The 27,533-nt window shown below is 34.2% G+C and overlaps 1 protein-coding gene across 1 annotated transcript; it reads right to left on the reverse strand.

Moving 5' to 3' along the window:
• Nucleotides 1–13,653: 13,653 nt before the first annotated feature.
• On the reverse strand, nucleotides 13,654–17,417 carry LOC131639129 (ACT domain-containing protein ACR6-like). The gene is made up of 7 exons (XM_058909630.1): nucleotides 17,131–17,417; nucleotides 16,875–16,920; nucleotides 16,296–16,410; nucleotides 16,040–16,107; nucleotides 14,646–15,251; nucleotides 14,448–14,552; nucleotides 13,654–14,376 (listed from the first exon to the last, which is right to left on the reverse strand). Exons 1-7 carry the CDS (start codon nucleotides 17,175–17,177, stop codon nucleotides 14,035–14,037), a joined length of 1,329 nt encoding a protein of 442 aa, XP_058765613.1. The 5' UTR covers nucleotides 17,178–17,417; the 3' UTR covers nucleotides 13,654–14,034.
• Nucleotides 17,418–27,533: the final 10,116 nt, after the last annotated feature.

A 27,533-nucleotide genomic window follows, 5' to 3' on the forward strand; every position in this document is an offset into this window, starting at 1 on the left:
AAAACTAGTACTTGGGAATGGGTGGATCTTCCACCAAATGCTAAACCTATAGGATGCCGCTGGGTTTACAAAGTTAAATATAGAGCTGATGGAAGCATAAAGAGGTTCAAAGCTAGGTTAGTAGCAAAAGGCTACAACCAGATTGAAGGGTTAGATTACACTGACATATTTTCTCCTGTAGCCAAAATGACAACTGTCAGATTTGTGATAGCTTTAGCTTCCATCAACAAGTGGCACCTACACCAATTAGATATCAATAATGCTTTCTTACATGGGGATTTACATGAGGATGTGTATATGACTGTCCCTCCAAGAGTTCCTACTACTAAACCAAACCAGGTTTGTAAATTGATCAAGTCCCTTTATGGATTAAAGCAAGCTAGCAGACAGTGGCATGAGAAACTTGCTTTACTTCTTGTGCACCATGGTTACACACAGACATTTGCAGATCACTCTATGTTTGTCAAATTCACAAATGATTCGCTAACAATTCTTTTTGTTTATGTGGATGATGTGATTCTAGCTGGTAACTCCTTGGCAGAATTTGATAATATGAAATCTATTCTCCATCGAGCCTTCAAGATTAAAGATCTTGGCACACTCAAATGCTTTTTAGGTTTGGAAGTGGCTCATTCACAAACAGGAATTTCATTTTGTCAAAGGAGGTATTGCACTGACTTACTATCTGACTCAGGATTCCTTGCTTCCAAACCTGCCAATACTCCATCTGACCCAAGCATCAAGTTATTCAATGACAACAGTCCTCTATATTCAGATGTACCAGCTTATAGAAGATTAATTGGTAGACTCATTTACTTGAATACTACCAGACCTGACATCACCTTCATTACCCAGCAACTTAGCCAGTTCTTATCAAAGCCAACTATGACTCACTACAATGCAGCTTGTAGAGTGTTGAGATATTTGAAGTCATGTCCAGGTCGTGGTCTCTTCTTTCCCAGGAATTCCACTTTGCATTTAACAGGTTTTTCTAATGCAGATTGGGCTAGTAGTGTGGATACTCGAAGATCCATTTCAGGTTCTTGCTTCTACATTGGCCCTTCTCTTATTTCTTGGAGAACAAAGAAACAAACCACAATTGCTCGATCATCCTCAGAAGCTGAATATCGAGCACTGGCTGAAGCAACATGTGAGTTACAATGGCTTGTTTACCTACTAAAGGATTTGAAGATCTCTTGTTCAAGGACACCTATCCTATTCTGTGACAGCCAAAGTGCTTTACACATTGCAGCCAATCCTGTTTTTCATGAGAGAACCAAACATCTTGACATTGATTGTCATATTGTTCGAGAGAAACTTCAAACTGGTGTGATGAAATTGATTCCTGTTGCCTCTCATAATCAGTTGGCTGATTTCTTTACCAAGGCACTGCTTCCAAAACCATTCCATGTTCTTGTTTCCAAGCTGAACTTGTTAGATATTTACCAAGGCTCAGCTTGTAGGAGGGTAATAACTGATGTAACTAATAGTGAAGAAGTTAGTTAAGAGTTAATTAATGTTAGTTACACTTGAATAGCTATATATAGTTAGTTACCTTGTATCTTACACTTCAATGAAGATTCTATATTCATTCTTCTCTATTTTCATTCCCTTTTATCTCTTTCTCAAACTCTCAATCGTGAGATTTGCACACTGCTAATAGAAACATTTTTTTTAGCGTTGTTTAAACCGTTTCGTACATGCACCTACGAAATAATTCAACATTAAATAAAAAAATGCTTTAGAAGATACACCTCCAAAAACATAGGACAAAATTAAAATTTTGTCAAATACCTAAAAATATTATTAAGTAGATTGAGATATTGTCTAAAATTTCAGGACACCAATAGCAGTGAGTATATTAGTTACTCCCTCCGTTTTTTATTATAAGTCGTTTTGGAAAAAAATTTGTATTTAAATATAAGTCGCTTTACAATTTCAATGAATAATTAATGCTATTTTTCCTATTATAGCCTTAAATATTTATTATTCTCTCTCCTTTCAATTATATAAATTTATCTTCCACATGTCTTTAATGAAGGATAATTTTGTAAAAACCTTCATAATTTCTCATTTTCATACAACAATTATTATTGAAAATTTCTTTGGCCACCTCCCTACCTTCTAGTCCACCTCTGGTGAAAACCCCATACTACCCCTGACTTCGGAAATGCACTTCCGAAATGCAAGAAAAAGGTGTTTTCGGAGATGCATCTCCGAAAGCGCCTTTTTTTTTGAAAAAATTGTCTTATTTCGGAAGTTCATTTCCGAAAACAACATTTCGGAAGTGAACTTCCGAAATACTGCGATTTCTGCAGATTTATCAAAACACTCCCCCTCCCCCATTCATTTACCCTAACTCAAAACAAAAACAAGCAAAGGCGAAAATTTGTGCAAACAGAATTCCAAGGCTGCATCAAGGCTCCAATCACATTGCTAAACAACATTCAAAAGCCCTCAAATCACTCAATTTGTAAGTTTTGAATTGTTAGATTCATTATTCAAATGCATGTTATTTAGGGTTTCAATTGCATAAATGATATATGGTTAGGTTGTTAGTAGTATTTAGGTTGTTTAGAAGCATTTTGAATTGGTTTTATGTCTGGTTTTGGGGTCTGCCATGGAAGTTGCAGAAAACTCCATCGCAGGGGTGTTTCGGAAGTTCATTTCCGAAAACACCTCCATCCCAGTTTTCGGAAATGAACTTCCGAATTGTATCAGAAGTTCAAATTTTTTAGTTTTTTATTTTGTCTCGCATATTAATCGATTTCAATTGTTTACAGGAACATGTCAGGCAACCAACCAGCACGCATCAGACAGGGCAGGGAGACCCAGACTGCGTCGGCTAGACGCGAGCGGGCGGCGGCACAGCTGGCGTCGACACAGGGACGGGGGCGGGGCCGGGGACGACGTGTGCGAGTACCCGAGGACGTGGGAGAGGGTACATCAGCTTCAGGGTCTAGGAGTAGGTTGGCTCGGGTATCTTCTTCCCGCCAGCGAGAGGACGAGGATGAGGAGGAGGAGGAGGAGGAGATGCCAGTGCCATACCACGAGCCGGAGGGGGTACCGGATGTTAACCCTCCAGCCGGGGAGGAGGATGAGGAGGGGGACAGCTATCCGGGAGGGCCTTTTGACACTTCCGTGCTGATTCACTACCACGATCACGTCGCTCGGCGGATCTGGGAGGGAGAGGTATTTTTTTAATTTAATCGTTTATTTGTCACCATTTTTTATAATTTTACCGTTTATTTGTCGCTTATTTAATATATGTCGCTTATTTGTTTTTTTTTGTAACAGGAGAGAGAGCCATTGAAAATGGTGAACCACGCCAGGAAGATTTTTAGTCTGTTTAAACCAGCAGCTCAGTGGTTTAACGACTATGTGCGAGGTTCAGGGCTTAGCGGGCTCTGCATGACCGGGTACACCACCATCAGCACCGGCATGCAGGGGGCATTTGTGGAGCGCTGGCACAAGGAGACGTCTTCTTTCCACTTGCCGGTGGGGGAGATGACGATCACCTTGCATGACATGCAGTGTCTTCTCCACCTGCCCATCAGGGGGCCGCTGTTGCACCACTCCTGGATCCAGAGGGTCGAGGCCAGTCAGTGGATGGCGCTCTATTTGGGCATGGAGCCCGAAGTTGCTGACTTCGAGTGCATCACGACTTCTGGGCCTCATATCCGGTTCACCACACTGAGCCGCTATTTCGAGCACCACCTGGACGCGGCGGCCGATGCCGAGCAGGCGGGTGACGACCTATTCACACAGTACCACCGCGGCTGCGATCTCCGGTGCTGGTACATGCATGTGGTAGGCGCTGCTTGCTTTGTGGACAAGAGTGCAAGGTACGTCGACGTGACCTACCTCCGCTATTTCATGGACCTGGATACCGTTCACCAGTGGAACTGGGGGTCAGCTACTCTGGCATATCTCTACCAGAAGCTGAATGAGGCCTCCAACTGGAGGACGAGGCAGTTGGTCGGATCCTGCACACTGCTTACGGTACGTTTTATTTTAATACATTATCGTATTTATTTATTTATTTATGTTTCGTATTTATTTTTAATACATTATCGTGTTTCTGTTTCAGAGCTGGATCATCTCCTACTTCTCCCGCATCCACGGCTTTCACTTCGATCATGCGTACGTGGACGCCATGCCCAGGGCCGCCAGATACGTTCTCCAGAGGGGGAACGATGCGGTGGGACCATACCGTCTGTACTTGGACCGCACGATGCATGACGACGTCACATGGAGGCCGTTCAGCGACTACGCTCAGATTGTCCCCTTTGACGGCATTGCACTATATTCAGGCTGGTTGGCTTGCGGGACCGACATCATGGTTCGATATCTCCCTGAGCGGTGCATGCGTCAGTTCGGATTCGTGCAGCGGATACCCAGGTCACCCTTTGAGGCTGCTCCCGACACTGTGACCCGAGTGCAGCTCACTGCCATATGGGAGGACTGGCAGCATCATGTGGTACCAGAGGAGTACCGTCTCACTCGGGTCACCCAGGACTGGCACAGTGAGGAGGGGTACGTCACATGGTTCTACCGGGTGTCACATCCTCTTCTGAGACCCGACATTCCCGGCGCTCCTAGGCCAGCACACGAGGAGATCCTGGAGAGCCAGCAGGCCGAGGATGATCACGCCATTGATCTCATGCCGATCTGCCAGCGGATAGAGATGCTTGGGCGGGACGCGTTGGATCGAGGTATCGTTCAGCAGGGCGGTCCAGAGGCAGTCGCCGTGATGGAGATGATCGTCACTGATGCGGGCCGTGCGTCGACATACAGGCGGCAGAGGAGGTCTCAGGGAGAGAGGGTTAGGCACAACCAGTAGTGGTCGGGTTTATATATTTTTTGTTATCGGATTGTATCTTTAGCACATTATTATTATTATTTGGATTTGCTTGAGCTTGTATATATTTCTTTTTTTTATCATATTAGTATCTTCAACTTTACATGTCGTTTATTTTTTTTACCGGTTTCTTTTAATTAAAAATACGAAACTGTTAACAAAAACATAAAAAAAAAAAAGTCTGTTTCTGCATAATTCGGAAGTGCATTTCCGAAACCCCTCAAAATCTGAAAAAATGTGTTTTCGGAAGTTCATCTCCGAACACACCCCCCATGAGGTGTTTTCGGATATGAACTTCCGAATTATGGAAATTTTTTAAAAAAATCAATGTTTCGGAAGTTCATTTCGGAAGCATGGGTATTTTGGGTTTTTCGCTGGAGGTGACCCCCATAGGGAGGTGGCTAAAGAAATTTTCTTATTATTTTTCTTAAACTGTGTGAAAAGTCTAAAACGACTTATAATAAAAAACGGAGGGAGTACTTAGTGTGGAAAGTTGGTAAAAATCTCTCAAAATGGATTAGTAAATAAACTCTATAGAACATATCACAACTAGCACAATTTTTGAATGTTATGCACAACGATTGTCATTCACACAATTCACGAGAAAAGTTACTTTCTTCCTTGATATAAATATCAGCTAAATAAAAATGTTGCCCTTATATATCAATTTTTTAAAATAACTACTAGATAATTTTAATAATCCGTTAATTACTACTCCTAACTTTTTAAAATATGAAAAGTTAAAATTAAGTATATACGAATTCAAATGATATTTTAGAGACTTATATATATATATATATATATATATATATATATATATATATATATATATATATATATATATATATATATATATATATATATATATATGTGAAACGTTTGGATCTTAAGAGTGTACTCTTTTTAAAGTCTCAGGTTCGAAATCCGCTGTAATTTTATGTGACATGTACATAATCTATATTATTATTATTATTATTATTATTATTATTATTATTATTATTATTATTATTTATTTCAGTGAAGAGAAGACATGAGTCCTACACCAACAATTCATTAATATATTAATATATGAGAATTATAAAAAGAAAAAGATGGATGACATGCCTCTAATCCATCAAAAAGAAATTACCAAATATGAATAAAATCAAGTTCTAGTATCTTAGGCTATTTTTTGAAGTTTGGAGGGGAGGGGAGGGGAAGGTAGAGCTTCAAAATTTTTTTTTTTTTTAAATATAGAGAATTTTTTATTTTTATTATTATTATTATTATTATTATTTATTTCAGTGAAGAGAAGACATGAGTCCTACACCAACAATTCATTAATATATTAATATATGAGAATTATAAAAAGAAAAAGATGGATGACATGCCTCTAATCCATCAAAAAGAAATTACCAAATATGAATAAAATCAAGTTCTAGTATCTTAGGCTATTTTTTGAAGTTTGGAGGGGAGGGGAGGGGAAGGTAGAGCTTCGAAATTTTTTTTTTTTAAATATAGAGAAATTTTTAATATTTTTGAAAAAAAAATTGTTTAGAATGATAAAATAATATCTATCATTAATGTATATTTACTTTTTGAAATACTATAACAACAAAAATTATATTTGAACATTTTGTCTAAGCCATCCAAAACCCTCTTTTAATACAAATTTTGCGTTCCCTAAATTAGGGGACTTTAGGTGTTATGAAGAAAATTAAATCCTCTAAAACCCTGCAAACTAAAATCTTTCTATTCTTTTTCCCCCAATCCTTCCTATTTTTCAAAGTCCTCCCCTCCCTTCTCCTCCAAACTCCCAAACATAGTCTTAGAGAAATCCTTCCTTAGCACGGATCGGGATAGCTAGAATCCCACCATACCTTAACTTGGATATAGAATCATGTGTTTGCAGTTCTATTTGTGTAGTTGTTGCTTTCACAATATAAATGAAAAACCTTGACTCTTACTGAATGATATGCCGAAAAAAGTTTTCCATATGGTTTGAAGCTTACACAGGACTATGGCCTTTGAGGATAATGGCTACAATTCGGATCATATTTTTGTAGCACTTAGGTCCATGTTAGAGTTAATTCGAGCATCGTTGAATCTTATTTGGTTTCTTCATGTAGTCTGAATGATGAAGGTAATGACTATAATAATAAGTTGTTTAATTTCATGTAGTCTGGAAGGTTTTTGGCTGGGGCAAGAAGAAGACTATGTGTTTTCATGCCACTCAAGTAATGTAGAATGCACTTTACTGCAGACCAGTGAGATTCCAATGGTGATGCCAGGAATTGGAAAGATTCGTTGGCTGAAAATGCTATGTTCGGTCGAGTGAGTGTCACATATTGTATGGCGCCAACAATAGATCAATAGAGAAGGGGATTTGAGATTACATTCATTTTATATTTGTTTACCTTGCATTGACTGAACATATGTGTGGAAACTCTCTTTTCTTCAGTCATGTTAACATTGGCCAGTAGATCCCATATGTACTTGGTTTGAGTAAGCAGCAGTGTCCCGTTGGCTTGATGAGTGAAAAAGGTATTGTGGAGTACAAAGTTTCTTGAGTGCAAACTTGTCATGGATTTTATTAATAAGCGCATGGATAACTTTAGATGAAGAACCAATGACAAGTATATCGTCTATATACATCAGGGCATACATCGTGACATTATGGTGATTGTAGACAAATAGTGAGTGATCACATCGACTAGAGACAAAGCCAAATTGAATTAAGGCATGATGAAATTTTTCATACCATGCGCTTAGGGCCTGCTTGAGACCATATATTTCCTTTTTGAGTTTACAAACCAGCAAAGCATTGGAGTAATGAAAGCCTGGTGGTTGATCCATGAAAATTTCTTCCTGCATGTCCCCATTGAGAAAGGCATTGTAGATATCCACTTGATGAATCTCTCACTTGAAAGCGAGAGCCAAAGTCAATATAACAAGAATGGTTGTAGGCTTGATAACTGGGAAAAAATTCACATGGAAGTCAAATCCATGTTGCTGATGCAAGTCTTTGGCCACGAGTCTGGCTTTGTACTTGTTAACACTATAATCGGGATTTTCCCTCACCTTAATTACCCATTTACCTCCAATTGTTTTCTCGTGAGGTGGTAGTGTGGTGAGTACCCATGTTCCATTCTTCATTAAGGATTCATATTCAGCTTTCATTGCATCAAACCATTAATAAAGCTTGCTTTACTAAACTAGGTTCAACATGAGAAAAGAGCACTTTAGGTTTTGAGATGCCAAGTTTGGCTCGGGTGATCATCAGATGTGTGTTTTACACTAAAGGAATTGGGGAGGCTTGATTATGAATGGAAGGAGACAATGAAGTGTTGGAAACTAACTGACATGTGACCCACGTTATTGGTAATTTTAGCAAATAATGAGTCAGGAACCCTATTTTCATGACGTGAATTAGGAATATCACTGGGGATGTGAGATTTAGAAACATGGGATAGATCATTGGGTGCATTAGGTATCTTTAGTGCTGAGCTTGTGGCCATTTGTTTTATGTCAGTAGGTTAAGATGTGGTGGTGGTGTCAATTGCAGGTGACACATTTGATTTCATTTGAATGAGACTAACATGTAGTTCTGATTTAGGTGTTAGTGAGGTTGTGTTTGTTGACTCAGTGAGTTTGAAATTATTTTGAAAGGGAAACCATGCTTATTAAATACCACATCTTTATAAATGAAGATATTACCTTCCATAGTTAGTCATTTCTGACCTTTGTGTGTTGGGGAGACACCTAACTAAACACATCTAGTGTTTCTAAACTCTAACTTGTAGCGATTAAAAGGTCTCAAAGATTTTCAATGCATCATAGTCGGGTTGTTTGTTATGAACAATTGAAAAATGTGAGATATATTGAGTGTGTGCACTTGTGAGAAATCTGTTTAGTAGGTGGACTGCAGTGGTGAAGCTATGATCCCAAAATGTAATGGGCAAGGAAACATGAGCCAGTAGTGTGAGTCTCATCGCAACTATTTGTGTGTGCTTCTGTTGAACAGTCCCATTTGGATGTGAGGTATGAGGGTAAATTAGTATGTGCACAATTCCTTGCTCTTGAAGCAACTTGGTAAGAGTTATGAATCTCATCCAAAGTCAGATTGAATAGCCTTAATCTTGACCTGAAGTTGTGTCTCCGCATATTTTTAAAACAATTTGAATGCAGATATGACATCAATCTTAGGTTTAAGAAAGTATTTCCAAGTATACCTAGAAAATGCATCAACGAATGTAATTTAATAGGTATAACCACCACTTGAAGGTGATGGTGAAGGTCCCTATAGATAAGTAAAGACAAGTTTAAATAATTGAGTGTAATTGGTTTTGGACTCGGGAGCATGCAATTTATAGGACTTGCCAATACAGCACAATTTGCAGAAATCAATGACATTTTTAGTGCTCATAGGAATTTTACATAGATAGGATATGCTCTTTAGAGCTCTAGAGTTTGCATGCCCTAATCTAGATTCCCAAATGGCCCAACTACTTTGATAAACAACTTTATTTGTACAAGAAGCAATGTTATTATTAGAAGATGTTAATGTGGTGTTTACAACTGAAACAAATTTGAGAGACTTGTTTCTCAAGAAAGACATTGAGGGTTCCAAAGTTAAGTTGTTGAAGCAGTACAAGCCGCTCTCTTCTTGGAAGCCTTCAACAAGAACACCACTAGATGACTAAGATTTAACAAAAACACACGTTAAAGTGTAATTCAAAATAGGCATTATTGTCCTTTGCAAACTTTGAAACATAAATCAAATTTCTAATGATTGTGTGAATATACAACATATCATTTTGATTCAAGACAATTTTTGACACAAGATTGGAAAATAATGTAGAGTGACCTATTATTTTAACCTCTAAACCAAGACCATTACCAATGAACACTCTATTTGGACCACTGAGTTTTAGCATATGTTTACTTGTGATCTTTAACTTATTGCGGGATATTTACAAGAGAAAGAAAATGGAAATTTTTTAGGGTTTTTTATTAATGTGTCTAACGAGACGTTGATTCTCACTCCTACGTATCTTCAGGTGCGATGGAGAATTCAAGGCTATATAGTTCTCGATAGAAAGAACTTTGTTTCTTAATTGATTTTATTTATGAAAATGAGTTTAGTCGCACTTGGGCGGAAAAAAAAAAGACTTGTTGATTAAAACATTTGCGCTTGGGCGAAGAAAATTGTTTGAAAAAGGACTCGTGCTTTGGTGGAAAATGAGTTTGATTGGTTTATATTGATTTTAGGCAGGACACGAGTATTCAAAAGGAAAGTTATACATCAGATATGCAAACACTCGGGGAAAAGGTATGACATACGTGCATCTCGTCATTTTTCATCCCTTTTATTGAAAACATGTGAGACGAATTAAGTTACAACCCCTTAACAAAAGACAAAAATTTGAATAACCAAGCTATACAACTTGTATTCAAATACTCGAGGAAAAGGTAGGACATATGTCCATCTCTCCCATTTAATTTGTTAATTGAGTTGATCTAAAATCGCTTAATTACTGTGTTTTGAATGGAAGACAAATATTCAAATAGTCAAGCTATACAACTTGTATTCAAATACTCGAGAAAAAGGTAGGACATACATCTATCTCGCCTGTTTAATCCGTTTGATTAAGAAAAGAAATTAAGTGTTTTTTATTCAATCAAAAAAAGAAGCTTGGTGTTGACCAAGTGTTTGGATCACATTTCGAAGAAGGACTTTATGTTGATCAAGTTTGATGGTTTTAAATGAATTGATTTTATTGGATTGATTTTACAAGAAATCGGTGGGATCATATGGATTTTCACATACGAATACTTTGAGCAGGTTATTGTTGATAACAAGGTTATTGGATCAAGATCTTTTAGAGATCCTATTTTTGCTAGCACTGTAAGTGTATACATCAACAGAGTGAATTATCGTTTGAAGTTAATTATGTTTTGATAGAACATCTATGTAAAGAGTTTTTAAATCGCTTTGTTCAATGCTTCTTTAGTTGTCTTGTAATTGACTTGGATTAGAAGCAATCAAGACCTAAGTAACATCATGTATTATTTTATTTGGTTTAATTCATTGAGATGCTTTCAAGCTCTCTTGTTATTGTGTTTTGGTTTCGTGCTTCTTAAAATCTCTTATTTTGTTTATGTGACTTAAAATGTTTTGCCACAAGATCCTCCCCTTCTAGACCTCATTCCGTCCATGTTCTCACCAAATACACTTCTTTGCCCCACTGTGCGCCCACTTGCTGTGAATATCTTAGACTTAGGGCCCGTTTGTTTTGGCTTTTTTTAGTAAAGATTTTTATAGTGTTACATAAATTTGTGAAAAAACATTTTACACCGAAACTTTTTATAAAAGCTTCAAATAAAAATTTTGTTTGAATAGTTATTCTTAAAATGTGATTTTAGGTATTTCATCTATTTATGGAAAAAAAATTGGATATCAAAATTTCAAAAAATCACTTGATTTTGAAGCTGTTTAAATAGATTTTCATAAAAATCATTTTTGAAATACAACTTTTTGAAAAAATTGCGATTTTGACTAAGTTTTGGTCTTCAATAATGTATGTTTATGTTATAGGATGTCAAAATTAGTGTTTTATTTTAGGAAAAACGAATATAAAAAACTTGTAATATTTTGAAAAACGGTTTTGAAAAATCTATTTTCAAAAATACAAACAAAAAATCCATTTTTTTAAAGATGAAACAAACAGACCCTTAATTCACATCAAGAAATTTGATGTGTGGGGACAAAGAACAACAACGGCCGAAATAAATGACATTTGGCAATAATAACCAATAAGACAATGAATTAACTTGGTAGAAGTAGATAAAAGAAGGCGAGAAACACAAAAGATTTATCTATCCAGTTCGATCAAATAATCTACGTCTGAGGGAGAGAACTGTTGTCCAATTCACTACTCTAAAAGTTGTTACAATAGATTACAAATGAGTTACAAGAAAGTAGTCATCAAAATTTACAAGAACAAATCCTATTTTTTACTCAAGTGTTTCTCAACCTCTCCGGCTCTCAATATAGTAATCACACAAAATTTTAGTTTAGAAGTATTGTCTAATCCTACTAAATAACTTCAAAGATATTCCTAAATTCTAAACCCCTTATTTCTCAATTTAGCTCTAAAGTTCTAAAAATACATAACAAATCACAAAACATATCTCATTATTGTTAGAGTAAAAAATATTATTAATATCTTATAACATTTCTTAGAATATTATAAATATATATTTTTTAAATTTTTTTAGAATATTATACATATTTTATATATTTTTTTATATTAATTTATATTATTTTTAAATTAATATAAAATATTTTAATATTAATGAATGGATTCACGAAACGAATCAACCAACCTCAAAATCTATGAAGTCTTTTTTGTTATTTTTTGACACTCTAATTTTTTTCCAATCTCAAAATATATTTTATTTTTCTTCATCACTTAAGATTTTAAGACATTCTTCGACATCATTAACTTATTTAAGAGTTACGATCTAGCATAATGATATGTAAAAAGTATTTGAGTATAATTATGTTTTAAAATTCACAATAGTAAACATATAATCTTCATCAAATTGCATGAATAACACTTGACATCTTGATTTTAAAACAAGTGCATCACCAAAAACATAAGAGTGATCATGCTCACGTGATTGATGAGTTTCACAAATTCCACTCGAAATGGAATAATAAATATAATATATCAATATTTGAGAAAATCACAAATTTCACTTGAAATCAAATAATGAAAAAAATGAATTACCACAAGTACGGTACGTGTACTCTGTAGGGGTGCATATCTAGTACTGATAGTTCACCATTTAGAAGAATAGTACTCCATTCTCAATGATTCTCAATGGATGTTAGTGTTCTATATTTGTAACAACGATGTGTCTATGAAGTACGGACAATTCTCAGAATATGCGTGTCGCGATACACACGTTGGTGTTCGACACGCGTATCAATGTTCGACACATGTATGACACACGTACGACATGTGTCTGAAAAGTCAGATAACTCTCTAAAAAATCTGACGAGTGTCTCCCTAAAAATAGTATTTATCACACTCATAGAACACATGTCGAACATTTTAGTGAGACAGATATATAAAAAAATTTGATTTTTTTACCTTTTTTCTTCAACATACTTCGCAATTTTTGGACAAACTTGGTACACATCTAAATCAGTTAAAGATATATTGAAACAATGTTATCAATGAATAACTAAACACATGAATTTGTATTAGAATATTTTAACTCTTTTAATAATAGATGGATAAATGAAACTTATATGTTACTATCATATACTCCCTCCGTCTCATAATAAGTGTCTCATTTGCACTTTTTCTTTGTCTCAAAATAAATGTCTTTTTACAATATCAATGCAACATTTATTATTTTTTTTCCACTACTTTACCCCTATATATTAACTTTCACGTTTTTCAACAACTCCACTACCTATAATAAATAAGGGTGTTTTAGTAAATGATATTACTTTTATCATTAAAATCAACACATCTAATCATTTTCTTAAGAACCGTGAAAAGCTCAAATAAGACACTTATTATGAGACGGAGGGAGTATGTTGTAGCAATACCGGTGTCCTATGTTTCTGACATAGCAATACTGGTGTCCTATGTTTCTGACATTTCGGTGTCGGAGTGTCTATGTCATATCTCGATGTTTGTGTCAATATCCGTGCTTCGTGCTTCATAGTGCTTCCGAGCTTTAAGCATCTGCAGGATAGGCGTGCAAAAAGACAGACATATAGGGAGGGAGAGAACTAGAATACATTACATAGTTTTTTTTTTCTATTCAATTTCATGTACATAGCTAAATTTACATGTACTCCAAATTACACATTCAAATTTACAAGGACTCCAAACTACACCACCTAAAAGTACTATTTACCATCTTGGATTTTTGATAATCTATCAATATTTACACCAAACACAACCTAAGTAATATGTTACTGTACACAACTACTTACACTATACTAATACATAGATACTTGAGATTTCTATTCTGCAGTATAAATTCCAAGCCCCTCTTGTTGAGGGAAGGAAGGTAGATACTTAACAGTTTCTTTTTTACATGTATGCATTTTTCGGTTTGACTTGAAACACGGCGAAAATAGTGAGAATATACACAAGAGAGGACAGTTAAGAATATGATCTGATCAACTTAAAATTCTGAAAAGATCGGTTTTTGAAGAAACTTCCGAGGAGAAATCCGATTGTTGTGCCTTGAGGTGGCTTTGGTGAAAGACTAGAGTTATGTTTCACTTGCAGTACTGTGTCGCCAATCTGTCTGCGGATTGAATCGATAATCTTTGGATCGACAGTGTTACCAGTTACATCGGTGACGTAGAATGTGTCTTTTGCTTTCCCGTTTTCTGTTGATATTTCTGCTCTTTTGATGCATAAACTGTTTTCTCGGAAAATCCTTGTGATATCTGAGAGAAGTCCTACACGATCTTCCGTGCATAACTCCAGCTCCATCCCCTGCATATAAACATATCTTAGTATACCATAGAGCGAGGCCTAGAACTTTCGAGTGCGTTATTTTATCGTACCTCAGATGCCCGCCTCTCGATTGCCGCTTCAAGACATTGTATAAGCCGTTCTCTCTCGGCCTCTGAGCTTATCGGAAAGCCATCAATGTGCCGAATATAAAACTCCTAGATAACATGAAAAATTCCTAATCAGGTAAAAATTTATGCAGCAAATGCAAATTATGTAACCCAACAGCATGCAACGAAATATCGGCTAACCTGATAAGCCCCGGTCCTTTCTGTCTGAACCACACCATGAAAAACTACATACTGCATGTCGGTTAAAGTGCAAACAATATCGAACAATAGCTTTGGTCGATCTTTGGCTCTCATGATAACCACAGTGTAATCCCTTTCAATACAGTCTGATACAGTTACATGTGGAAACGGTCTTTTATCTCTTTCTCCGAGTCCGGCTTTTTCAACCCTTTCGTAGTCCCTGTCAGCAAACATAATCTGATGTAATCGTCTATCCCTATACATAACTCCAGGATGTGAAAGTGCTGTTTTAGCTGTCTTTGGATCGTCACTTCCCCTGAGGACATTGCAAAGCAAATTCTTTATTATGGAGAGACGGGATGGATCCTCGATGGCACATCCACTTGAATCATCAGTCACATGAACGACTGCTGCAGCCCTCGTATTATGCGTCCAAATCTCGGCAGTAACCACGTTACAGCGAAGGTCTGCGAGCACCGCACAGATTTCAGATAGTAAACCAGGTCTGTCTGTGCCTGTAAGTTCAATAACAGTGTGCTCTTCAGTAGGTACGACCCCAACAGACTCTCTCATCGACGTTGCAAAGCTCGGATTCTTTTCAAGTCTCTACAAAATTAGAAAGGTAAAAAATCAGAAACTACAAGCTTTTTTGACAATCTATAATTGAAGAACTACATATTAGTTTGGCGAGATTCATAGATATAACAAAGAATACAAAAATTTTCATATTCTCAGAACCTATGAAGCAAAGACATCAGAAACACAGCAACATCACTCTGATCACTGACATGCTGACACCAGTAATAATTTGAAAAAATGAATAAATTAAGCGTAATCACAAGTGTCAGTGTTGGTTTCGGACACCGACAGTGACACGGACACACATTTTTTCAGAGGTATCGATGCTACAGAGCTTAGAACCAAATTTTTGGAGGGAAAATAGAGGAACCAAAATTTCTAGAAGATCGAAAGAGAAATAAAATCTATGAACTAAACTAGTACGGCAGCGATAAGGCAAGTTTATCATCCTCTGTTACATGCGTTTCAAACGGTATATCCGCCAGATATGAATCCAGCAGGTTCATACATACACCCTTTGCTCAAAGAATACAGAAAACCAAAGGAATTTTATATAGAAATCAAATTATAATCGAAGAATACGCAGAAAACAAGCGTAAAACGATGCAAAAGCTCAAAGGGATTGATTGATTGTGTTACCAAAATCAAAACCAAAACCAAATTCACATGAGCATATTTTCTAATACCGTTGTCCTGCTTACTTAACTTGAAGATTTCTAGCAAAGGACGGTAAAATCACCCTTCCACAGAGATGGTGCAACAAAAATAAGCGTCAATTGAAGCATTCAAGAAATGGCAAATACACAACTTCCTACCCTCTGAATATAATCAATGACTTCCTTGTCTTTGATCTTGCTTCCATTTCGATCCGTCACATTAAACACTGAATACAAAAACAAAAATCAAATTAGTATACTAGCATCAGAAGCAAAGCTAATATTAATTATAAAAAATATAAATTTGTTTTGTTTCTAAAATTGAGTCTGCCAATACTTAAGAGCTATTATTATCGGTGTCAGTATCAGTATCGGGTGTCTGTGTCCGATTTCATAGGTTAAAAGAGGAAATTACCATCCATGAACCAAACCCCATCAGAGGAGATATAAGCCTTTTTTATCACAAGGTTCATATCTGAAATAACTTGGACTACATCCAATAGTATCCCATGTTTGTTAACACTGTCAACCTGCAAAACAAACAATCCTATTGAGTTTTTTAAAAAAGGGTAAATTGAAAGAAAAAGTAAAATAATATGTTAAGAATTGTAATTAAGTTTAACTCAACCCAACAAAATCGGTTTGTAAGATGAAGATTGTCCATTAATAAGCATATATCCAGGTCATATATTATCTGATTAGGACTCTTAACACACACCCTCATGTCCAGAATAGGACATCTGGAGCGTGCAAATAAACTATAGGTTGCCTGATATCGTAAAAATATGATAGCAGGTTGCCCACCAGATTTCAAACCAGACTCTAATACCGACTCTAATACCATGCTAAGAATTGTGGTTGACTCAAACTCAATCCTACAAAACCAGTACATAACCGGCTTGTAGGGTGAAGATAAGGGACTCTTAAACATAATTCTTATGTTGTTAACTATTTTTTGTGAATCCCAAAGAAAGGAAAAAGCTACAAACCATACCTTAATAACAGTGGCGTTTTCACATGCATTATTGTCAATCACAACCCTACATAGCAAGAAGCTAGTTAGCCAAATATCAATCCAACACACATACATATTCATATAGATTATCTTGATTTCAACCCTCCAATTTCTAGGAAGAATCAAACAAAGATCTACAAAGTAAGAGAAAAAATTGAAGAAACAAAACAACCTTAAAAAAGCTTAATTGAAACAAAATAGAAACACCCTTCTTAGAAACATGAATAAATAATACCTAGGCGGGTTCATCCTCCTTATGAGCTTAGCATATTCATCATCCATATTTGATTTTATGTATGTATATAATAATATCTAAGTATGTACAATTTAGAGAGTGATTGAAAAAATATGGAGAGTCAAGAAATTTGGAGTGAGATATATATATTGATGAGAGATTTGAAGAAGAGAACCTAAAATTCTCCCACAATGAAGGAAAGAGAAAGAACATAAAAAAGTGAAGTAGGTGAGTGGTACTTTGAATCTGTTATGTGTTTTCAAGTTTTATATTCGGATATATTTGGCGGTGTGGAAAGTGTATGTATATGTAGTGTGTAATTTACGCTTCTAATTTGTTATAAAGATACCTTTCCCAATGAATTGAAGTTTATCATGGTTTTATTGGTTAGATTCCACTTCGGTAAGATGTGGATATGATGTATGTTTGTTAAGATAGCAATTTGCTTATTTTAGAGGAGTATACTTTATTTGATTTAGTGGAGTTAAATTCTTTCTTTTTTGAGTTTTTGGTAGATTCTTTTTATTATAGATGGTAGCCGAAAAGATGTTTCGGTTCAAAGTAAGGTAGGATGTTTAAGTATGATAGTAAATCCGCATCGTTTAGGTCGGTTTTACTATAATCGGCCAAAAAGTGGAGCGGAGCGGGTGTAGGCTTAAAATTTTGATCTGTCTTAAAAAATAGGACAGAGCGAGGCAAGCCCACGGACGCTACATCTTTAAAATTTAAAATTGTAAAAAATATATGTTAATGTTCACTTCTGCAAAAGCCCGCAAAAAATGGAGCGGAATGGAACTGATATATTATAGGGTATAGATCCAAAATCTTGATCAGTCTCGAAAAAAATATTGGCAAAATGGACATGTTCGACGGATTGGATATGTTTTGTCACCTCTATGTTTAAGTAAGTAAAACTGTGAAATGTGTGAATTTTCTATTATATTTGATACGCTTTTTGTAGTTTCTATCTTTGTGGATTTAGTGGTTACGATGGAATTGGTGGAGATGTTTTTGGACGATTCTTCTAAGAGTTGGATTTGCTTCCAAATATGAGGAATAATAGATGTTATGTGTCTCTCGTAAGGCCCACAATGAAAGATCCAATAACAAACATTGCATAGAATTACTCGCCGAATAGATGATACCTTAACCCAATCGATGACATGTAATTCTGGCCCCCAGCGTATTATCCACCATTAGATCTAATTGGATGACAATTCATGTGAGGTGTCAAATCTCACGAAGACAGTTTTAATCGCTCACACTATATAACGCTCAACATGCATCTTTTCTATTATTCTTTCATTCACAGATTCAGACTATTTTTGTATTCATTCACTTACTTAGATGTTGCATTGTTAACCTTGCAGGTCCACTCCATATCTGCCGCACTAGAAGTTCACTCCACCGTACCAAAATTCTATTTCCATTCAATCTCCTCCTATTTCTAGTTCCAATTCAAAATAGTGGCGTTGTATGTGGGAATCGACTTCTGATTCTCGTGAATTTACATAAAGAACCACCATCTCTTCACTACAATTCCAAATTCCCGATCTTTTCTCTTTCAAATCATTGACCTTTTCTATTTCAACGCCACCGCCACAACTGTTACCGCAATCAATGCTCTTGATCTTGTGAGAGAGGTTTCACTTTCTCTGTAGATGGAAGATATTACAATTTTAGTTAATCCTCCTACAATCCCAACGCAGCAAATTCTAGCACCTCCAACAATTGGACAGGGGACCTTCTAAGATCTTCCAACCATTCAATCTTCTTTACAACCACTTTAAGGTCAAACATCAAAGCAACCTTCGTCCCAATTTATAACTCAAATACATGAAATTCTCCACAGTTTCCAACTACGACAAGCTAGTTTAGACACGCAAGGGGAAAATCATTTGTTGAACAATGTTTGCAAAGTGCAACAATAGAATTCACCAATTTTGTCTGAGAAGGAGTGTTGATTTTGGATTTTTCTTTACCGTCCTACTATTTGGGGAGTAGAGAGCCGAACTAAAGTCTATCTTCATCAACACTCCTTCCCCACACAGGGAGACCTCTAAATCGCTAGACCACAATCCGAGTCAAAAACACTGGACTCCGCCTCTTAATTCTAGAGGAAGAGGTGGGAACCATACAACGAATAACTTTGATTGGTTTACTTTAAATAAGAATCAAACTTTTTTTAAAGAAATTAGTTAATTTAAATAAAACCATCTATTTTAAAGGATAAATCAGATTAATTCTTACATTCCCACACAATCTAAAGTTTTAGGAAAAAGACCCATCCTTGATTCTCCTAAATGTAATTAACAACTAGCAAATTAATTAAAAATAAATAAAGAGGGCTGCTGTACTGCACTGCACAGTGAGTAAAAAGAAAGGTGGCGTTTTGATTCCAGTGTGAGCTGTAGGCACGTGATTGGAAGTAAGAGAGGTTACGTGGTTCCGTTTTTGGAAGCATCTCATTCTCCGTACAATGACGTCATTCCTCCTATAATTACCGCCCCAAAATTAAGCAAAATATGACAAAACAAATACTCCATCAATCCTTTTAATTAATAGTGAACACTTCACTATCTCTTATAGATTTAGTTGGATACGTATCCTAGTATCTATGATACAATCAAACAGTCTCATTTATTTATAAGAAAAGATTCCCTTTTTAGATACATTGAATAAATAATGTATTTAGGCAGTATGATGTCCAAATACATTATTTATTCAATGTATCTAAAAAGATAATATTTTTTTATAAATGGGACCAGAGGGAGTATTAATCTTTTTAATATAAATTAAAATTTTAAATAGATTTTAACTAAGACCAAAACTCACATGAATACTAAATAATTTATCTTAATTTTTAAAAAAATTGTTGATTTATAAAGATTAACAATTTAATTACATCAAATGACAAGATTAATAGTTAATACTTATTTAACTCAACTAAATATAATTTGAGTTACTTTAGTCATTCAAATTATCTTACTTCCTCTATTCTAAAATAAATATTATATTTAAAAAAATTATTTATTACAAAATAAATGTTTGTAAGAAAATTTAAGTTTTTATTCTATTTAAGTATCATATTTTCTCCACCTCATAATAGATGTCCTCTTTTCTATTTTTATTTGTCTCAAATTATTTGTTTATTTAAAATATCTATGTGATATTTATTATTTCTTTTCACTAACTTACCATTATTTATTATATTTTAATTCATTTAAATATTCCACTATATATTATTAATCACATTATTTTAGTAAATGAAAATCATTCAACATAATTAACCATTTTCTTAAAAAGTGTTAAATCTCAAAGAAGATACTTATTATGAGACGGAGAGAGTATTTATTTTGAGACGTCGAGTAGTAGTTATTAAATAACAATTAAGTTGGAAGTGAGGGAGAAATCTCATTCTCCAAATTATTCTTTTAGTAAGTGAAGTCTTGTCTCAAACAAATATAATATAAAGAGGTATATAAATAGAAAAAGATAAAAAAAAATATTTTTTTTGATAAACTTTAAGAAAAAAAATTAATTTATGGTTAATGAATATTTATTTTTTGAAAATATGTTGATAGATAAATTAGATTATAGTTTTTTAAATCTTCACAGTTAACCTCCCCCCTTCCCCTCCAATTTCTTTTCTTGTGTATGAAATCACATGTTCAATAAGTGGTAACAGAGGTTAACTTTTGTTTAAAGAATAATCGTCACAGGAAGAAGATGACTTCCAACACTGTTTTTAACAAGAGGAATTTCCTGAACAGAACTCCTCAGTTTAATAGTGATAGTTTGAATTATATAAATCTAGATTTAAAATATTCATCCAAATCTTGATTTTGAATTGTGGGAAACCATAATAAATGGTTTGTTTATACTATTCACCATGTTAATGGATAAGTAGTAGATAAATCAAATTCTCTTTGGACAGTAAAGGAAAATAAAAAGTTTCTGAAATTCTGTTCCTCAGGGGACAGATGTCTAGCAATTAGTCCAGTAAGTTAAATCAGAACCACTGTAATTTACTTGAAAATATGATGGAGGAGAAAAGCAATAAATAATACTATCAATTGGTAACCCAGTTCTGTGAAACCACGCATATGTATGGAGGATTGAGTCAACAACTCAAGAAAGGAAATTCATTATTTAGAAGTCTAGAACAATTAGTCTTACAAGCAACAACAAGCCCATGTTGTTCAATGTCTCTTCCTAACGCTACCTAATGACTTTCTATTTGGAGTATCCCCTTAAACATGAGAACCTACTCATTTTCTTCTTTATCACACAACTCGTGATAAGGAATAATAATCACTAAACCCTAATGAACAACCTCAATTACAACTATGAGCGATGTTAAATCATACAACTCAACTAGACAAACCTATTATGCCAAGTTACTGAAACATATTGGTGTACATAAAATAAGGAATATTTTGAACCCTAACTCCATAGATCTTCAATGTATGATTCGTGTCTTCCAATCTAGGAAAGAGCTTCTTATATAGCATAAATCTTATGAACTTTTATTCATGAATATTTGATTTGATTTCGTCCAGAATTCATGCCGAATATGTTGGATATTGTTTGTTCCTTAAATCTCTCCAACAAGATGTGATTTGTTTCAATTTAAATTCAAATTTTAAATCTTCATTTATATCTGAATTAATCTCCATCCATATGTCAAAAAAATCACTCAATCATATTGTTAAATCAATAACAATAAAATCATTAACAAATCTTCTCCAAAATGCAACAGTCTGGCATGTTTAGCAAATGCCCAAATGTTGTACCACATGTTGTGACATCATGTCCAACATGTGTCTTTTCTACAATTCCATACTGCTTAAGCAAGCTAGACCAACTTGGACATTTTGAACACTTCTCCATGTCATTATTTTACAAAATGCAGCAATCCAAAGGACCAATTCATAAAGAACTTCAATCTCCCCCTTTGGAAAATTGTGGGAAAATAGCTCTTTAAGATGTAGCACTTTATTCAACTCTTCAAGATATAGCACTATGTCAAGGTCAGAACAAGTGACATCCAGTAGAATCACTGGACTTTATCAAAGCATTCATCTTTAATAGCAACATTCTTCCATATATCATAGCTAAGTACCAACATAATCTATTTAGTTGCTCCAAACCAATCAAACAATTCAACATGCAATCATTCATAGGCTTAGTCATGCATGTACCCAGGTAGCACATAATTAGTATCATACCATCCTACTAACTAACAATCATTAGCATACAATTATTCAAAACATAAACAATTAGTGATTAATACTTAAGATATGTAAAATCTACGAACACAAATATACTAACACTCAGATCTATTTACACATACACAAGGGCTAGATGTCTTGCCTGATGCTCCAGCATGGAGCACAACATTAGTACTTCATGATCAGTCAGTATTAAACAATTACTAGGTTTACCTGCACCACATCAGATACATTACTTCTCACCAATACTCCCCCTTTTTGCCATAATTTAGAAAAGGGTTAGTTCTTCAAATAAATCAGCATGCATAGAAGTTAGCGTGCACAAGGTCAGTCATGCAAGGTTAGTATGTCACTACATACACAACCAGATCATGAGTAAAACACCCATAACAGAATTAAGAGATGCAGAATTATAATGCTAGAGCCTTCATCTTCAATGCAAACCCAATCTTCCAAACATTTATTTCAATGAAACTATATCAGAAACTTGGACTTGAACAAACTTGAAACAAATCTGAAGTGCACCAGACTTCAACCAGCATAACACACATGCAAATATGTCACACAACATGTTCCAGACATCTTGCTTTCCATTTTGCAAATAACAATAGCACACAAATTCTTATGATCACCAAGAAGCTCCATAAATTCATTATACTTTAGTGTTTTCAACAAAAAGTTCTCATGCATCCTCATTCGAAGTTTCTTTTTCTTCCTCAGCTCCCTTTTATGTGATTATAATCTTGCCAATAGAGGGAACCTTTATTCTACCCAGTTAATTAATATTTGATGATAATAAAATCTAAGGTATGCTTCGTAAAAAATCTGCTTAAAAAGTAGGGTGGAGCGGATGTAGGTTTAAAATTTTGATCTGTCTTAAAAAAATGAGGACAATACGAGACAGTTCTACGTGCACTGTATCTTTAAAGTTTAAAATTACAAAAAAAAAAACAAATTAATGTCCACATCCGTAAAAATATGCACAAAAAAGGACATAATGGAACATACATATTAGATGATGCGTACCTAAAATCTTGGTCCGCCTACAAAAAAAAAAAGATGGGGCAAAACAAACATGTTCGGCGAACCAAGCCTGTTTTGTCACCTAAATGTTTAAGTAAAACTGTGAAATGTGTTCTATATTTGGAGGATGATTTTTTGAATTTTCTATTTATAATAGTTATGACCTTTGATACACTTTATCTTTGCTCATTTAGTCGTTGTGATATAATTGGTGGAGTTGTTCCTGGATGACACTTCTAAGAGTTGGATTGCTACCAAATATGAGAAAAAGTGGATGTTATGAGCCTCTCGTAAGAGCCACGATGAAATATCCAATAACAAGCATGTCACATAATTACATGCAAAATATGTGAGATCTCACCCAATCAATGGCACGTAATTTTGGCCTCCGACATATTTACGCAAAGAACCACCATCTCTTCATTACTATTCTAAATCGTCAATCTTTTCTCTTTCAAATCACTGACCTTTCAAATTTTAACGGTACTTCCACAACTGCTACCGCAACCAATGCTCCTGATCCAATGAGAGAGGTTCCACTTCCTCTGTTATTGAAGATATTACAATCTTAGTTAATCCTTCTATAATTTCAACGCCACAAAATCTACCACCTCCAACCATCAGACAGGCATGGGACCTTCTAAAATCTCCCAACCATCCAACCTTCTTTACAACCACTTTAAAGCCAAACATTAAAGCTGCCTTCGTCCCCAATTATAATTCCAATGTGAGCTGTAGGGACATGATTGGAAGTAAGAGAGGTTACGTGTAGGGGTGTTCAAAACCAAACCAACCCAATAGAAAACCGCAAACCAAACCAAACCAAACCGAAACCGCAAAAAACCGCATTTGGTTCGGATTAGTTTGGGTCATCTTTTAACAAAACCGTACGGTTCGGTTTGGTTTGCAGTTTGTATTTTGTAAACCGAATCAAACCGCATTATGTTACAACCTAAATTCTACTTAACTCACATCCAACGCAAACTTAAACCTATTATACATTAGCCTTATGATTACCAACAATTTTCTCATCCTTACACATATAATTTCAGTCGCGATATTCTCAAATCTCTAATAACATTATCACACCTTCTTTGCCACATACATCTTCCTTCTTCTTCTTTTTCTATAATCTCTACTCTCTTATATTCTTTCTTTTTCACCTTCTCATTTTTATGTAAATGTTCCGTATTGCAGTTTCGTTTTTATCACACATCTTCTTCTCTAATCTCTCAACATTTTTTTTCTTTTTCACCTTCACTAATCTCTCGTCTCTTCTATTTTTTTGTTTCATTATAATAATTTTTATATTGTTTTATCTATTATTCTATGTTTAATATTTCACTTTTTTCTAATTTAATTTTTACATATTAAATGAAAAATTGTTGTCAAAATATGACGAGTTTTGTTGATATTTGATAGTGTATGAATGTCTAAATACAAAATTATGTTGTCATCTATATGTGTATGTATGACTCAATAAAATATTTGTAAAAAACCGAACCAACTGAACCGAACCAAACCGCATTAGTTTGGTTTGGTTTGGTTCGGATTTTTTTTAAAAGCCAACCGAACCAAACCAAACCGCACGATTTTTTCTCTTGCGGTTCGAATGATTTTTTTCGTCAAAACCGCGAACACCCCTAATTACGTGGTTCCGTTTTTGGAAGCATTTCATTCTCCGTACAATTACGCCATTCCTCCTATAATCACCGCCCCAAAATTAAGCAAAATATGACAAGAGAAATACTCCATCAATCCTTTTAATTAATAGTGAACACTTCACTATCTCTTATATTTAGTTGGATACGTATCCTAGTATCTATGATACAATCAAACAATATCATCAAGTTATATTTATCTTTTTATAATTTATTTTGATGTAAATTAAAATTTTAAATAGATTTTAACTAAGACCAAAACTCATATGAATACTAAATAGTTTCTCTTAATTATTTTTTAAATAATATTAATTTATAAAATAATTTATTTACATTAATATATAAATATTTTATTCAAATATTCAATATGAGAAAGAGATAGAGAGAGATCCGATGACAAACTTTAATTTAAATATTATTTGTTGATTTTGTTTAATCTAATAGTATTTATTTACTAAAATTTGATAGAGAAAAAAATTCAATCACACCTCATGTGAAACTTTAATTTAACACCAAATATTATATGTTTTTCAAATTCGCGAAGCAGTTGTTACCAAAAAATAAAACTCAATCTTTTATTTTATTTATTTTTGTTCTTGAATAATTAATTCTCCAAGGTTTATTTTACTTACATTTCTCTTATGATATGGACATTTTAATTTTATATTTTTGGTTCGATACGAACTTTTTAAATTTTTGAAACAATTATTGAAAATTTGATAGACAAATAATGTAATATGAAAAAAAATTAAAAGACTAAAAAATCCGTTTATATAAATTATATAATATGAAATGTAGTTGAAAAAATAAATTAATATTAGTAGCATAAAATTATATGTATTCAAAAAAGTAATCTGCTTAAACAAAAAAAAAAATTATATTGAACCAAAAATATAAAATATCAATGGCAGAAGAAAAATTAATGTAAATTAATAAACCTTGTATATCTAATTATTCTAGAGTAAAATAAATAAAATATATATATTAAAAAATTTTAAAATATGGAGTTTGAGAATAATTATAAATGATTTTTTTTATTATTATAGAATTTTCAATCTATTTAGAATAGTTATAAGTGATTTCTTTTTTTTATATATAATTTTGATCTATTTAAAATAATTATAAATTATTTCTTTTTTTAATAGAATTCTCAATCTATTTTGAATAATTATAAGTGATTTCCTTTTTTTATCAGTGAATTTTAAATCTATTTAGAAAACTTATCACTGATTTTTTTATACAATTTTCAACCTATTTTTCAATTTATGAACGTGATGATCACTTTTACACTGTAAACTATACACTGTAAATAGCTGTTGAGAATTCTTGTTTAATTTTAGAAATATTTTAACTATTATAAGATATTTAAATTATGTGACTATAGTAAGTTTTATTCAAATATTTAATTTTAAAAAAATATTATAATATTAAATGGTTAAATAAAAAGATAGGTTTAAGGAAGAGAGAGAAACAAAATCGGTTAATTCTCTATGTTATGGTTGTCATTATGTTTGGTACAACTAACTTATGAGAACATGTTGAAAAAGATGTTCTACTTACTTCAACTAAAGTAGACATGTCGAGAAAGATGTCCTATGCAGGATCTATTCGACATCGTGTCTGTTAAGTTACCACTGGATCTGTTGAAGTCGGTTTATGTACAAGTGCAAAATATTTTGGAATATTATGCAATCCTATGGGGCGCTTAATTTAGGGATAAGAGACTGTCTCTGTTTTCAAGATATTTGATTGGTTTCTAAATATGGAGAATATTTAGGAAACTAATGATTGAAGCCATATCTTCATGGAGAAGATTGTGGAGTATTTTCTGGAGCCCTGCTGCGATTTAAAGCTCAAGTCCAGTCTAGAAGATTGTTTTAAATAGCAAACAATAAACCTAGTTATTTCGTGGAACTTATATTGTAATTGGTGTTAGGGTTTATGCAGTCTTGTCTATTGTGAACCTCTCTAATATCATCTTGATGGAAGAGTTTGGTGTTTTCATTGAGTTGTAAGTTTTGTGTTCATTCATAAGCTTTTAAGCATTGAATAAATGTGTTTTGGAAGTGTGTCCTTCTTTGTTTCCTTCGATTATAATGGTCATGTCCCTCGAATGTAGGGGTATCTTAGCAAAGTTGCCTACGAGTAATATCATCATAGTCCCTTCAATATAAAAATCATAGTCCCTCGATGACCCTACGAGTTGCCTACGAAAAATGATCTTGTCCCTCGGAGTCCCACCGTAAAAATGATGATAGTCCCTTCAAATTGCTAGGGTATCCCTACCACGTTGCCTTCAATGACCATAGATGACCCTTCGCTCGTCCCTTCACATCCAATAGATAGGACTACCTACCCACTAATGGTATGGATAGTGCTATCTCCTAAAAGAAAGGCTAAGAACAAGAAATACCTTACAAACTGGGGGTAAGTAGCTCTTAAATGCTTGCTCACAACTTAAAAGACTAAATGCTTTTTACACCAC

The sequence above is a fragment of the Vicia villosa genome, unplaced genomic scaffold (genome assembly GCF_029867415.1).
Source record: "Vicia villosa cultivar HV-30 ecotype Madison, WI unplaced genomic scaffold, Vvil1.0 ctg.002541F_1_1, whole genome shotgun sequence".
In the NCBI taxonomy this organism is placed as follows: domain Eukaryota; kingdom Viridiplantae; phylum Streptophyta; class Magnoliopsida; order Fabales; family Fabaceae; genus Vicia; species Vicia villosa.

What these genes read in the sequence shown, in the direction of transcription:
- LOC131639129 (XM_058909630.1), bottom strand. Translation starts at nt 17,177, where the DNA reads ATGGATGATGAATATGCTAAGCTCATAAGGAGGATGAACCCGCCTAG. An exon ending in TCATTGATTATATTCAGAGG is followed by an intron (nt 15,252 to 16,039) that starts GTAGGAAGTTGT and finishes CTAATTTTGTAG; the next exon opens with AGACTTGAAAAGAATCCGAG. An exon ending in AAAGGACCGGGGCTTATCAG is followed by an intron (nt 14,553 to 14,645) that starts GTTAGCCGATAT and finishes CATGTTATCTAG; the next exon opens with GAGTTTTATATTCGGCACAT.